We start from the raw sequence: 14,517 nt of genomic DNA, 5'->3' as shown, positions 1-14,517 counted from the left end.
CTACACACCGTTGCTGAAACGAAGATGCCAGTGGTGGAGATTGCGGTGGGCAATTCTCTGCTACGTACGCTGTTCGATACGGGTAGCCGTTACAACGTGCTGTGTGTGAGTGCGCACAAGAAAATCGGTGAACCGCCGATGAATACGACGCCGATGATCTTCCGTGGTTTTGGTGCTGCCGAGACGCGAGCGTGTGGCACGGTGACGATCGATGTGTGTGTCGACGGTGAGACGTACCCGAGCATGATGTTTTACGTCGTGCCGACTGGATCGATGTCGTACGATGCGATCCTGGGTATGCAGGCGTTGCACCACCTGGATGTGTGCGTGAAACCGGACGGAGTCGTGTTCAAGAAGAAGTGTGAGGCGCAGGAGGAGGTGGAGAGTGATGAGGTCAATGACCTGATGGCGTTGACGAGCGGAAAAAGTGGCGTTACTCTCGACGTGGCGCCGCGGTATGCTGCTGAAGTGGGAAAGCTGGTCGCGGATTACAAGCCGAAAAGTGAAGTGAGAAGCCGAGTGGAGACGCGAATCATTCTGAGCGATGAGACGCCCATTCACATCGCGCCGCGACGATTTGCGCCGAAGGAGAAGAAGATTCTGAGAAGACCATTGACGAGTGGTTGAAGGCTGGAATCGTCAAGGAAAGTGTGAGTGAGTTCGCGAGTCCAGTGACGCTGGCCCCGAAGAAAGACGGTTCGATGAGTGTGTGTGGACTACCGCCAGCTGAATAAGCGCATCGTGAAGGACTGCTTTCCGATGAGAAACATCGAGGACCAAGTGGACAAGCTGAAAAGTGCCAAAGTGTTTACCACCCTCGATTTGAAGAACTCCTTCTTCCATGTGCCAGTTGAAGTGTCCAGCCAGAAGTACACGAGTTTCGTGACACACGCCGGGCAGTACGAGTTCGAGAAGACCCCGTTCGGGCTGAGCAACAGTCCAGCGAGCTTCAGCCGTTTTGTTGCGGATGTGTTCCGTGAGCAGATCCGGAAGGGGCACATGATGATCTACGTGGACGACGTGATTATCCCGTCCGCGACGGAGGAGGAGAACATCGTCGTGCTGAAAGAGGTGCTGGCAGTGGGTGCAGAGTACGGAGTGCAGTTCAACTGGGAGAAGTCGCAGTTCCTGAAGAGTGAGGTCGAATATCTGGGTTACGTGATCAGTGGCGGAGGCTACAAAGTGTCGCCCACGAAGATCAAAGCAGTGAAGAACTACCGTGAGCCGAAAAGTGCGAAGGAAGTGCAACGTTTTGTGGGACTAACCAGCTACTTCCGTAAGTTCATCCCCGGATACGCACTGATAGCAAGACCCTTGACGTCTTTGCTGAAGAAGGAAGCTCAGTTTGTGTTCGGCGAGACCCAGAGAAGAAGCTTCGAGAAGCTGAAAGAGTGCCTTGTGAGTGACCCAGTGCTGAAGATCTACGATCCCGACGCCGAGACCGAGCTGCACACAGACGCCTCGAAGGAAGGTTACGGAGCTGTCCTGCTGCAGAAGAGTGACGACGGTAGGTTTCACCCGATCTACTACATGAGCAAGCAGACGACGAGTGCCGAGAAGAACTACAGCGCGTACCTCCTCGAAGTGCTAGCTGTCGTACGTGCCGTGGAGAGATTCCGCGTTTACCTGCTGGGAGTGCCGTTCAAGATTGTGACGGACTGTGTGGCGTTCAAACATACCGTCAAGGCGAAGAAGCTCAACCCGACTGTGGCGAAGTGGGTGATTGCGTTGGACGAGCACAAGTACCACGTGGAACACCGCGCTGGCAGCAGGATGAAGCACGTGGACGCCCTGAGTCGAGCACCAGTGATGCTGACGGTAAGTGACCCGCTAGTAGAGATGATCAAGAGTGCACAGCAAAGAGACGAGAGGTTGCGAGCGATAACCGAGCTGCTGAAGACGCAAGAGTTCGAGGACTACTTTGTCAACGGAGACGTCCTGATGAAAGTGGTCAACGGTCGCGAAGTCGTCGTAGTTCCTGCCGAGCTACAAGGAGAGGTGATCAAGCAAGCGCACGAGAACGGGCACTTTGGTGTGCGCAAGCTCGAGGAAGTGATCAAGCGCGACTACTACATTCCTCAACTCACCACGAAGATCAAGCGCCAGATCGAGTGTTGTGTGAAGTGCATCCTAGCGGAGAAGAAGCGCGGCAAAACCGATGGTTTGCTGAACCCGATTGCGAAGGGCGAGGTCCCGTTCGATACTTACCATGTCGACCACCTTGGCCCAATGGACGTGACCGAGAAGCAGTACAAGTACCTGTACGTGGTTGTGGATGCGTTCTCGAAGTACGTGTGGATCTACCCGACGAAGACGACGAACGCACAAGAAGCCATCCAGAGATTGCGCCAACAGAGCGAGCTGTTCGGAAACCCGAGAAGAATCGTCAGTGACAAAGGAGCAGCGTTCACTTCGCACGACTTCAAGGAGTACTGTGCGGAACAGAACATCGAACACGTGGAGGTGACAACAGGCGTGCCGAGAGGGAATGGTCAAGTCGAGAGAGTCAACCAGGTAATCTTGGCGATGCTGACGAAGCTGAGCGTGCACGACAAGACGAAGTGGTACAAGCACGTGGCGAACATACAGCGGTGGATCAACGCGAGTTTCCACCAGACCACCGGAGTTTCCCCGTTTGAGGCCATGTTCGGAGTGCAGATGCGTCACGAAGGTGACCTGCGCGTAAGTGAGCTGCTGGAGGAGATCAAGGTGGCGCAGTTCGACGATCAGCGAAACGAGATCCGAGCGAAGGCACGAGAGTCCATCGAGAAGGCCCAAGAAGAACAGCGACGATCGTACAACCTGCGGGCGAAGCAAGCCTCAAACTACCGAGAAGGCGATGTTGTGGCGATCAAGCGAACGCAGTTTGGCCCTGTCAAGAAGTATGCGGCCGAGTTCCTCGGTCCGTACAAGGTTACGAATGTGAAGCCGAACAACCGTTACGACGTCGAGAAGATCTGTGGGGAGGGCCCACGGAAGACGAGCACAGCGGCTTCCCACATGAAACTGTATCGGGTCCGGAGCCCGGAACCTCTTCAGGATGACCGTGTCGGTGGCGAGAGCGAGACCGATGCCGACGAGGATTAGAGCGAGACGGCAGACCCGAGGTCGGCCGATCGCTTGACGACGAGCAGCGAGGAGAGTTCCTTCGACCGCCGCGAGAATCGGACGTCAAAAGTGTTGTCGCGTGTACTCAGCCGGAAATCTTTATATTAAACTAACTTAACACTAAACAAACGTGTTTTGCTTTATCACATGAATTTCTCATTTCGGAAGCAATTGCTCATCATCTGCACCATGCACAACGTTGAGCGATTAAAGGTGCAAACACACTTCACCTTGTCACTCTGAGCTGTCAAATGTGATACCTTCCTTTTGCTCGACCGCCCAGAACATCTCATCTTGGCATTTCCGAGCGATTCTTCTCCCAGAAACCACCAAACCGTGCTCTTCCACTAATGCCTATTAACAGCCAAACCAAACAGTGATCAATGTGTTTGCGATCCGCTTGACATTCATTAATCTTCGGACTCTTCACGAGCGCCCACCATCATTAGTCATCATCGGCTTCGCCCACACCCACACCCCAACTCACCATAATTCATGACGAAAATCAGCAGAAATATCACGAAACACGTCATCGATCTCATATTTTTCCTCATTTTCGGCGTCCTCCTCGCTTCCGGCGTCGCCGTCGGGTCTCCACAGCTGATGCTGGTGCACGGACCGGATATCCTGTGGAAGAGCAAGAAAACGAAGAAGAAAGCCATTTAGAACAAGAGGACGCTAAATTAATGGAATGAAGTGTGTTCAGGTTTTTTTTTCTTTTTGCTCAGAGCGCAGATGAAGAGCAATCGTCTGGAAGGTACATCGGCATGCGATAGCGAAACTATTCCAAAGAACATAACACGATTCCGACAATCCAGTTTGTGGAAATGTTCATGTTGAATCGCGATTCGGAATCGGGCGTCGACCAGTCAGTTCTGGTCATTAGGAAAATATAATTAATTAATTGCTGAGGCTCGGGGAGACGTCCGAAAAACTGATTGGCTGAGTGTGGCTGACTTGGAGTGGTGTATACTAACCAACACCCCAGGGTAACATTCGGGCAAAGTTTATCACTTTGATCATCTACAAAGTTACGGTGCGTATAGAAGGCGAAGTTTTGACCGAGCGTCTCGGGAGATTTGCGGAATTAACCTCCGATGTTTTTGTTTGTTTTGATGGACTTTTTGCGGATTTACGAGAATTTGTCGAGTTATGGAGAGTTTGGTCGAAATCGAAGGCTGTTGGAGGGCACGTGCTATTCTTTTGTTTGAGTATTCAAGAAAAACAAAACACTTTACCCTAAGAGAACATTTGTAAATTTGATCTTGAAAAGCACAACTTTAGTTCAGACAAAACATGTTGGTTTAAAGCTTACAGTTCAGTCTCGAAACAAATTTTCACAATTTAAAAGTCTCAAAAAATAAAAATAAGACAACTTGAGATGAGTTCGAAAATAATAAACCAATAAAAGTACCACCTGTTTAACTGAACTAAGCAGTCCCGTTCTACAAATTTGCCACTTTTTTCACAGCAGAAAAAAAACACTCACACTTGCCAAGTAGCAAGCAGCAGCAACAAATTTTTCATGAGCACACTAAAGGTCACCACCTCCAGTGCCGGTATCCTGCTGCGTTAGTTGTTCCAATCAGAAGAGGGGCCGCTCCCCCTCCCTTGCACAGTCACCTCATTTTTCTTCAGAACAAATCGTTGAAGTGCTCTGCACGCTGGTTACGACTGTAAGGGAAAAGCAATAAAATGCCACCATCATCGTGTCGGGTCCTACCGAGAGTTTCCTCTGGCTGCGATTTCCACAGAGCTTGAAAACCACTAAACCTTCTGTTTTCTCTGTATGTGTGACATGTTCTCTGTATGTGTGTCCGTGCAAGAAGAGCTTGAACTTCTCCAAAGGTCGTCATGGCCGGCTGGGCAGAACCAATGCCACCTGCCGGGTAAAGTACCCCCCCCTTCCTAGTTCGCTTTCTTTGCCTGCAAGGTATGCAACCCGCTGAGCACAGTTAAGCACGAGCAAGTGTGGCAGCAAAACACTCTCACTCTCCCCTCTTGCCAACACAGCGTGCAATCTTGAAATATTAATAATAACACACACACACCGAGCAATTATATACTTCGGAAAGTTTTCGTATTAACAACTATAAAAACTTTCCATATTTATGTACCAATTTCACACAATGCTTTCTGAGCTTTTCGCCTTGTGACGCGCCTGCCCGTATTACGAGGCAGTCCTTGGTTGAGGTTTGCATTTGTTTTTTGCTCTTTACTTTGCTTTTATGGTAGGGTTTCCGAACAATTGCAATTAAAATATTAATTCTTATGCTCGCACTCTCTACATATGCAATTCCATTTAGAAAAGCATAAACCAAAAAAAATCTTCGATCGGGCTCAAAATTGACAAAATTGACTAAATTGAAAAAATTGACAACATTGACAAAATTGACAAAATTGACAAAATTGACAAAATTGACAAAATTGACAAAATTGACAAAATTGACAAAATTGACAAAATTGACAAAATTGACAAAATTGACAAAAATGACAAAATTGACAAAATTGACAAAATTGACAAAATTGACAAAATTGACAAAATTGACAAAATTGACAAAATTGACAAAATTGACAAAATTGACAAAATTGTCAAAATTGATAAAATTGACAAAATTGACAAAATTGACAAAAATGACAAAATTGTCAAAATTGACAAAATTGACAAAATTGTCAAAATTGTCAAAATTGTCAAAATTGTCAAAATTGTCAAAATTGTCAAAATTGTCAAAATTGTCAAAATTGTCAAAATTGTCAAAATTGACAAAATTGACAAAATTGACAAAATTGTCAAAATTGTCAAAATTGTCAAAATTGTCAAAATTGTCAAAATTGTCAAAATTGTCAAAATTGTCAAAATTGAGAAAATTGACAAAATTGACAAAATTGACAAAATTGACAAAATTGACAAAATTGACAAAATTGACAAAATTGACAAAATTGACAAAATTGACAAAATTGACAAAATTGACAAAATTGACAAAATTGACAAAATTGACAAAATTGACTAAATTGAAAAAATTGACAACATTGACAAAATTGACAAAATTGACAAAATTGACAAAATTGACAAAATTGACAAAATTGACAAAATTGACAAAATTGACAAAATTGACAAAATTGACAAAATTGACAAAATTGACAAAAATGACAAATTGACTAAATTGAAAAAATTGACAACATTGACAAAATTGACAAAATTGACAAAATTGACAAAATTGACAAAATTGACAAAATTGATAAAATTGACAAAATTGACAAAATTGACAAAAATGACAAAATTGTCAAAATTGACAAAATTGTCAAAATTGTCAAAATTGACAAAATTGTCAAAATTGTCAAAATTGTCAAAATTGTCAAAATTGTCAAAATTGTCAAAATTGTCAAAATTGTCAAAATTGTCAAAATTGTCAAAATTGAGAAAATTGACAAAATTGACAAAATTGACAAAATTGACAAAATTGACAAAATTGACAAAATTGACAAAATTGACAAAATTGACAAAATTGACAAAATTGTCAAAATTGTCAAAATTGTCAAAATTGTCAAAATTGTCAAAATTGTCAAAATTGTCAAAATTGTCAAAATTGTCAAAATTGAGAAAATTGAGAAAATTGACAAAATTGACAAAATTGACAAAATTGACAAAATTGACAAAATTGACAAAATTGACAAAATTGACAGAATTGACAAAATTGACAAAATTGACAAAATTGACAAAATTGACAAAATTGACAAAATTGACAAAATTGACAAAATTGACAAAATTGACAAAATTGACAAAATTGACAAAATTGACAAAATTGACAAAATTGACAAAATTGACAAAATTGACAAAATTGTCAAAATTGATAAAATTGACAAAATTGACAAAATTGACAAAAATGACAAAATTGTCAAAATTGACAAAATTGACAAAATTGTCAAAATTGTCAAAATTGTCAAAATTGTCAAAATTGTCAAAATTGTCAAAATTGTCAAAATTGTCAAAATTGTCAAAATTGTCAAAATTGTCAAAATTGTCAAAATTGTCAAAATTGTCAAAATTGTCAAAATTGTCAAAATTGTCAAAATTGTCAAAATTGACAAAATTGACAAAAATGACAAAATTGAAAAAATTGACAACATTGACAAAATTGACAAAATTGACAAAATTGACAAAATTGACAAAATTGACAAAATTGACAAAATTGACAAAATTGACAAAATTGACAAAATTGACAAAATTGACAAAATTGACAAAAATGACAAAATTGACTAAATTGAAAAAATTGACAACATTGACAAAATTGACAAAATTGACAAAATTGACAAAATTGACAAAATTGATAAAATTGACAAAATTGACAAAATTGACAAAAATGACAAAATTGTCAAAATTGACAAAATTGTCAAAATTGTCAAAATTGACAAAATTGTCAAAATTGTCAAAATTGTCAAAATTGTCAAAATTGTCAAAATTGTCAAAATTGTCAAAATTGTCAAAATTGTCAAAATTGTCAAAATTGTCAAAATTGAGAAAATTGACAAAATTGACAAAATTGACAAAATTGACAAAATTGACAAAATTGACAAAATTGACAAAATTGACAAAATTGACAATATTGACAAAATTGACAAAATTGTCAAAATTGTCAAAATTGTCAAAATTGTCAAAATTGTCAAAATTGTCAAAATTGTCAAAATTGTCAAAATTGTCAAAATTGAGAAAATTGACAAAATTGACAAAATTGACAAAATTGACAAAATTGACAAAATTGACAAAATTGACAAAATTGACAAAATTGACAAAATTGACAAAATTGACAAAATTGACAAAATTGACAAAATTGACAAAATTGACAAAATTGACAAAATTGACAAAATTGACAAAATTGACAAAATTGACAAAATTGACAAAATTGACAAAATTGACAAAATTGACAAAATTGTCAAAATTGTCAAAATTGTCAAAATTGTCAAAATTGTCAAAATTGAGAAAATCGACAAAATTGACAAAATTGACAAAATTGACAAAATTGACAAAATTGATAAAATTGACAAAATTGACAAAAATGACAAAATTGTCAAAATTGACAAAATTGTCAAAATTGTCAAAATTGACAAAATTGTCAAAATTGTCAAAATTGTCAAAATTGTCAAAATTGTCAAAATTGTCAAAATTGTCAAAATTGTCAAAATTGTCAAAATTGTCAAAATTGTCAAAATTGTCAAAATTGTCAAAATTGTCAAAATTGAGAAAATTGACAAAATTGACAAAATTGACAAAATTGACAAAATTGACAAAATTGACAAAATTGACAAAATTGACAAAATTGACAAAATTGACAAAATTGACAAAATTGACAAAATTGACAAAATTGACAAAATTGATAAAATTGACAAAATTGACAAAATTGACAAAATTGACAAAATTGACAAAATTGACAAAATTGACAAAATTGACAAAATTGACAAAATTGACAAAATTGACAAAATTGACAAAATTGACAAAATTGACAAAATTGACAAAATTGACAAAATTGACAAAATTGACAAAATTGACAAAATTGACAAAATTGACAAAATTGACAAAATTGACAAAATTGACAAAATTGACAAAATTGACAAAATTGACAAAATTGACAAAATTGACAAAATTGACAAAATTGACAAAATTGACAAAATTGACAAAATTGACAAAATTGACAAAATTGACAAAATTGATGAAATTGATTAAGCGATGATCTAGAAATGTTAAGTTGCCATGCGAGTGCCAAATGCAAATTTATTTATTTTTAAATAAATTTTAAATTTATTGTTTGATTTTCAAAATACAAGGTAAAACTTGTTTCGCTATATTTATTATTAATTAGTTCTAAATTTTTCACTCAAAATCACTGCCAAACTTTTTGGTAGATAATAGCAAGTAATTTTAGACGAGTTTGGTAAATTTTCTGCAGAAATTTTAAAGCTGATTGAAAAGAAAATTATAAACATAATATAAAAAGTTATTTTTACAATTTGAACAAAAAGATTATTCTAACATTTTTTTCGTTCCGTCCGTTTTTGGTCACCTAAAAATTTTTATTTTTTTTTAGCTTGACTATCACTAAGCAAAAAAACAAATTTATGCAGACCCTTATGTTTTATCCTTTGCTAATTTTGTTATGTTTATTTTTATTTCTTATTCGATATTTCTATTGAATAATGAAAAAACAATTTTTAACTGTTTAAAATATGATTTTCACCTTATTATTTTTAATCGGATTGCAGAGTTATTTTTGAATTTGGCATTGAACTAAAATTGAATGCATTGATAAAAATCACCTAAAAATATTTGAAATATACAAATCACTGAAAATAAAAAAATAGCGATACTGACAAAAAACTTTATTATTTTGGATAAATAGAAAACAAAAAAAATCATTTGATAAAACAGAAAATTTAATGTTGAAAAATATTTAACGATTTTTTTTTCAAAATATCCATCGAAGCCAGACAAAAGGACTCTTGATAAGCAAAATGTATAAAAAAGGGACTCGCCTTGGTAAAATGGAACATTCAACAGGAGTCCAAAGGCAAGAATAGGAAGAGCACCTAAAACTCCTAATTCAAACACAAAGTTAAACATTTATGGTATCTTATTAAAATAAGAAATTATCACAAAGTTTTCAAAATTTTCGAATTAATCTTTTAAAAAATAGTCTAAATTATTGCTGAACTTTCTCAACTTGACGAAAAAAAAAAAACAAAACAGAAATAAATTAATTTATAAATTTTCAGATATCCTAATCCTTGCAGCTGTTCGCAATCCACACCATACAGAGAATCTACCAAGCGTGAAGGTCTCAGTGGCCTCACTCTCTCTTTCTCTTCCAAGTAGTGCCACTGAGACAGACCATGCCAAAAGGACTCGCACTCCGCCACACAGCAGTCGAGCCCAGGCTCTGCAGGGCCCCTGAAAGAACCGGCACAACCATAAACTGTTTCCTTCCACTTGATTGTAAAGTTGGGCTCCTGGGAGGCCTTCGTTCTCCTGCAGTCAGGCTGAGCTAGAGTTTAGAATGTGTTGAGAAAAGTTTTTTTTTTACAACCGAAAATTTCTGGTGGTGATGGAGTTGGGCAAAGTTTTGATGGGATTTGATTTCGGTTTGAATTTGTTACTTTGGGTAGGAAAATTCAATTTTGGTTGAGGATTTGGCATCTCCTTGCGCTCGGGACTTGTTTTGCATGGTGCAAGTTGCAGGAAGTTGGTGTGCATATGTTCTGTTTTCCCCTCTTTCTCTATCTCTCTCTGGAACCAGACAGAACAGTTGGTGTGAAGTTGGGAAAGCAGAAATAATTCATACCAAGTAAAGTGTGATGTAGATTATTAGAAATTGTGGATCTGACTTCTGTCGGTTGGGCGTTCGGGACGGGAAATGTGGTATGATTTGTATTCCAGCTGTGTGTGTGGGTTGGGCAGGAGTGCTTTGCTTTGACAGCATTGTTTGGATTTCCTGGAGGAGGCTAATGTAATTGGATACTGATGCTGAGTTGTAGGAGCTGTTACGACACCACAAACGATATGGTAAAGTAATTTAAGTGGGATGTTCTGATATTCGATTTACTTACGGAGAACCAAGAATTGCTCTATAATTAGAAGTGCATACTCACAGTACTGTGTGGGAGAGTCCTGAGAAATGTAATTGTAATCAACTTCAAAGCTGCTTGCATACTGTTATCTAATTGGGAGCTTCTATTGTCTTGAAAAAAGAATAGGAAAATAAACTTGAAAATTATACATTCGACTGAAGCGTAACTAATCGAAATGATAATCGAACAAGAACGATAATATTGACATCACAATGAATACAAGCAAAACCAACATTCCACCTCACTGCTCAGCATAATTGCAGCACCAAGTCTTCGTAATGATCCCCTCTTACATTCTACCCACTCGACTTGGACTGGTATGAATTGATAAGAGGTGTTCCCACATTCTCACAACCTCCACGGTCCATTTCTTCCTATTTGTCCAGCATCCTTACAAGCACCGCTCAGTGCATCGAATAACATCGTCGTCGACGTCGTGTCCTCTTTTCAAATTCAAGTGGCCACGTTGTCCTCCTTCCCCCCAAAGTCCCCTCTAGGTCCCTTAAGAACATGCCCAACATCCTCAACAACAACAACAACAATTTGCTGCCACCTCAAATAACAAGCTCATTAAATAGTGAAATTTATTCAAACATTCGGAAAACTTGCTCTGCTGCTGCTTTCGGGGAGCGTTGTTGTTTGTCGAGCGTTTTCCTCTGGGATGATGACGACGATGTCAACGTTGACGACGACGTTGCCGGCTGGCGGTTTGCTCCGTTTCATTTATCCAATTAACTTGGCCGGGAGTGCACCCAAAGTGCAGCGCAAAAGGGCGGTGGGTTTAATTTTTGCTTTAAAAACCCGATTTAATCCCACCTGGGGTGAGATAGAGCCTTTCTTACTAAAGAATATAACAATGGTAGAACTTTTTTCAATTCATAACATCGACTTTGTTTATTTATAACGTCAGCACAAAAGAAAGTCTTATGATGAAAGCAATGTATTACAAATGATATGATTTCCAAAGGAAATAAAAAACGCAATTTTCACCAAAAGAATATTTTCAATCGTACAATATGTTTGTAAGTTTGTAATCAAACAAGCGTTTATGACAAACGCGATCATAGCAAGCTTCCCATGTGCCAGTGACAACGCACACCGCGGTTTTGGTTTTTTAGCTTTGGTACGAGCCCTTTTGTGTGTTGGTATTGTCCGTTTTTCAAAGGTACACGCCGCGCGGCATTTCAGAATGTGCCGCAGACACTGTTGACAGCGATTTTTGCCCGCGAGCGAGAAGAAGCACCAGTTGGCAACGAAAAAAACAACAACACAACGCTTGAAATTTTACCTCTACACCATCACCTCTTTAGCACAAGGCGCCGTGTGCGGTGAGCGCGAGTGTGGAGAGGAAAGGAATATAAGTTCTCTCCCTCGCTCGCTTGCGATCAAAGCTTTCCTTTTTCACCCAACAACAAGAAGCAAGCCAAGAACTTTCGAAGAAGATCCCCACTTTCTAAAAAGATCCCCACTCTCTAAAAGCTCTTTCAAATTCACCTCAATGTTTCTCAAGATTTAAATCTTTTGCCTCTGATCTAGATAAAATATTAGTTAAGACACAAACCTCTAGACCACCACACAACAAAAATAAATGACAGAATTTAAATCGCATAATGGTCTCATGTCGCAGGTTTCAAAACAAATACTGGACAGTTATGCATATAATGATAATACTAAAGAGCCGAAAAATATACGATATCTATAGTAGCAAAAATAAATCGATGGTGCACCCAACACATATTAGAGTATATTGGATCCAAATAACAGGACGCGCCAGCAGTACGCGCCAGCATTAGAAGCTCAACTTGACAACTTGTCGACTTGGCGACGATGCGTCTAAAATCGATGCAGTGTGATTTTTTTGACGATTTTTCCGAAGAAAATTCATGCTGAATCGACAAATTTACGAAGATGAAAATGACGTCCAGCCTTAAAGTAAAACCTATACCTTTCTTTAGTAAGAAAGGCAAAAAGTAAATCGCTCTAAAAATTGATCCAGATTGCCGATAGATGTCAAATTTGTTTCAGATGCTCACTCATGGTCTGTACTATGAGTGTAGAAAGAAATTTCGGATAAAATCGGAAATGAAAAGTGTTGGCAAAGGTCACCAGGTGGGTTTTTACCTTTTTTTAGGGAATTTTTTTCTTTTGGTAGGTTAATCAAACGGCTCTAACTCCAGAACCAGATTATGGATCTGGATGAAAATTTGGGAGGTTGTAGAGCTCGAAAAATGCAATTTTTGAGATAAATAAAAGATATGAAAATGAAAAATTTTGACCATATTTTCATTTGAAAACTGTGTATTTTGTTGAAAAGTCTGGCCGCATCCGAAAACAGATGGATATTTCGAAATTCGGTCTCAAAATGACCCTTGTTCAGCACACCAGCTTTCAAATGCACTTGGAACAATCAAAATCGAAAATAGGGAGCCGAGGATTACGCGACACAAAATTTGGTAAAAAATTTACCACATACGGACATCACTCGAACTCCACGGAATTTATTTTCTCAAAATTCGAGGGTTGGAGATAGGTGAGTTCTGTCAAGGTGAATCGATAGAGCGTCTGAAATCGATGCAGTGTGATTTTTTGACGATTTTTCCGAAGAAAATTCATGCTGAATCGACAAATTTACGAAGATGAAAATGACGTCCAGCCTTAAAGTAAAACCTATACCTTTCTTTAGTAAGAAAGGCAAAAAGGTCTAACTATCATGATTTTTTTATTTTCCATAATATTAAAATTGATGAATCATAATTTGTCACAAAACAAGAACGTGAATTTCGTTGAAGTCTCCCAATTACTCAATTTAAAAACCCACCGTGATTCGTTACATTGTCAGCAGCTGATTGGCAGACTGACAAACCACTTTTAGGCCAAGCATTTAGCTCTGGTGAAAACATTGAGTTCAAATTTTCAAACAAAGCACGACATCAGCTTGTGGGATGATTAGACGGACATTGAATAAGCGAATAAATTGGTAGCGATTCTGATGAAAACTAATTGACAATTTAATAGTTTCATGTCAAGAACAAAAAAAAAAACACAAAACTGTCAAAATTGTCAAAATTGTCAAAATTGTCAAAATTGTCAAAATTGTCAAAATTGTCAAAATTGTCAAAATTGTCAAAATTGTCAAAATTGTCAAAATTGTCAAAATTGTCAAAATTGTCAAAATTGTCAAAATTGTCAGAATTGTCAAAATTGTCAAAATTGTCAAAATTGTCAAAATTGTCAAAATTGTCAAAATTGTCAAAATTGTCAAAATTGTCAAAATTGTCAAAATTGTCAAAATTGTCAAAATTGTCAAAATTGTCAAAATTGTCAAAATTGTCAAAATTGTCAAAATTGTCAAAATTGTCAAAATTGTCAACAATGTCAAAATTGTCAAAATTGTCAAAATTGTCAAAATTGTCAAAATTGTCAAAATTGTCAAAATTGTCAAAATTGTCAAAATTGTCAAAATTGTCAAAATTGTCAAAATTGTCAAAATTGTCAAAATTGTCAAAATTGTCAAAATTGTCAAAATTGTCAAAATTGTTAAAATTGCCAAAATTGCCAAAATTGTCAAAATTGTCAAAATTGTCAAAATTGTCAAAATTGTCAAAATTGTCAAAATTGTCAAAATTGTCAAAATTGACAAAATTGTCAAAATTGTCAAATTTTTTAGGATCTTCGGGCTTCAATATCTCATGAAGAAAATGAATTAAAAATAAATCATGCCACGCTGAAATCTCCTTCAGCATAAAACAAAAGTTGGTTTAACTTTCCCCGAAGAACAAAACCCCGAGCACT

General features: G+C 37.8%; 1 protein-coding gene across 1 annotated transcript in view; it reads right to left on the bottom strand.

Annotated features, from left to right (window-relative positions):
- LOC6050613 (limbic system-associated membrane protein) overlaps positions 1–14,517 on the bottom strand; it is a 171,884-nt gene that overhangs the window by 81,767 nt on the left and 75,600 nt on the right. The window contains exon 2 of the mRNA XM_038254302.1: positions 3,596–3,735. Within this exon, the coding sequence (XP_038110230.1) occupies positions 3,596–3,735 (140 nt within the window). The remainder of the gene's footprint in view (positions 1–3,595; positions 3,736–14,517) is intronic.

Source organism: Culex quinquefasciatus, chromosome 2 (genome assembly GCF_015732765.1).
Source record: "Culex quinquefasciatus strain JHB chromosome 2, VPISU_Cqui_1.0_pri_paternal, whole genome shotgun sequence".
Lineage (NCBI taxonomy): Eukaryota > Metazoa > Arthropoda > Insecta > Diptera > Culicidae > Culex > Culex quinquefasciatus.
The sequence above is the reverse complement of the archived record's forward strand: the minus strand, read 5'-3'. Positions and strand labels throughout refer to the sequence as shown.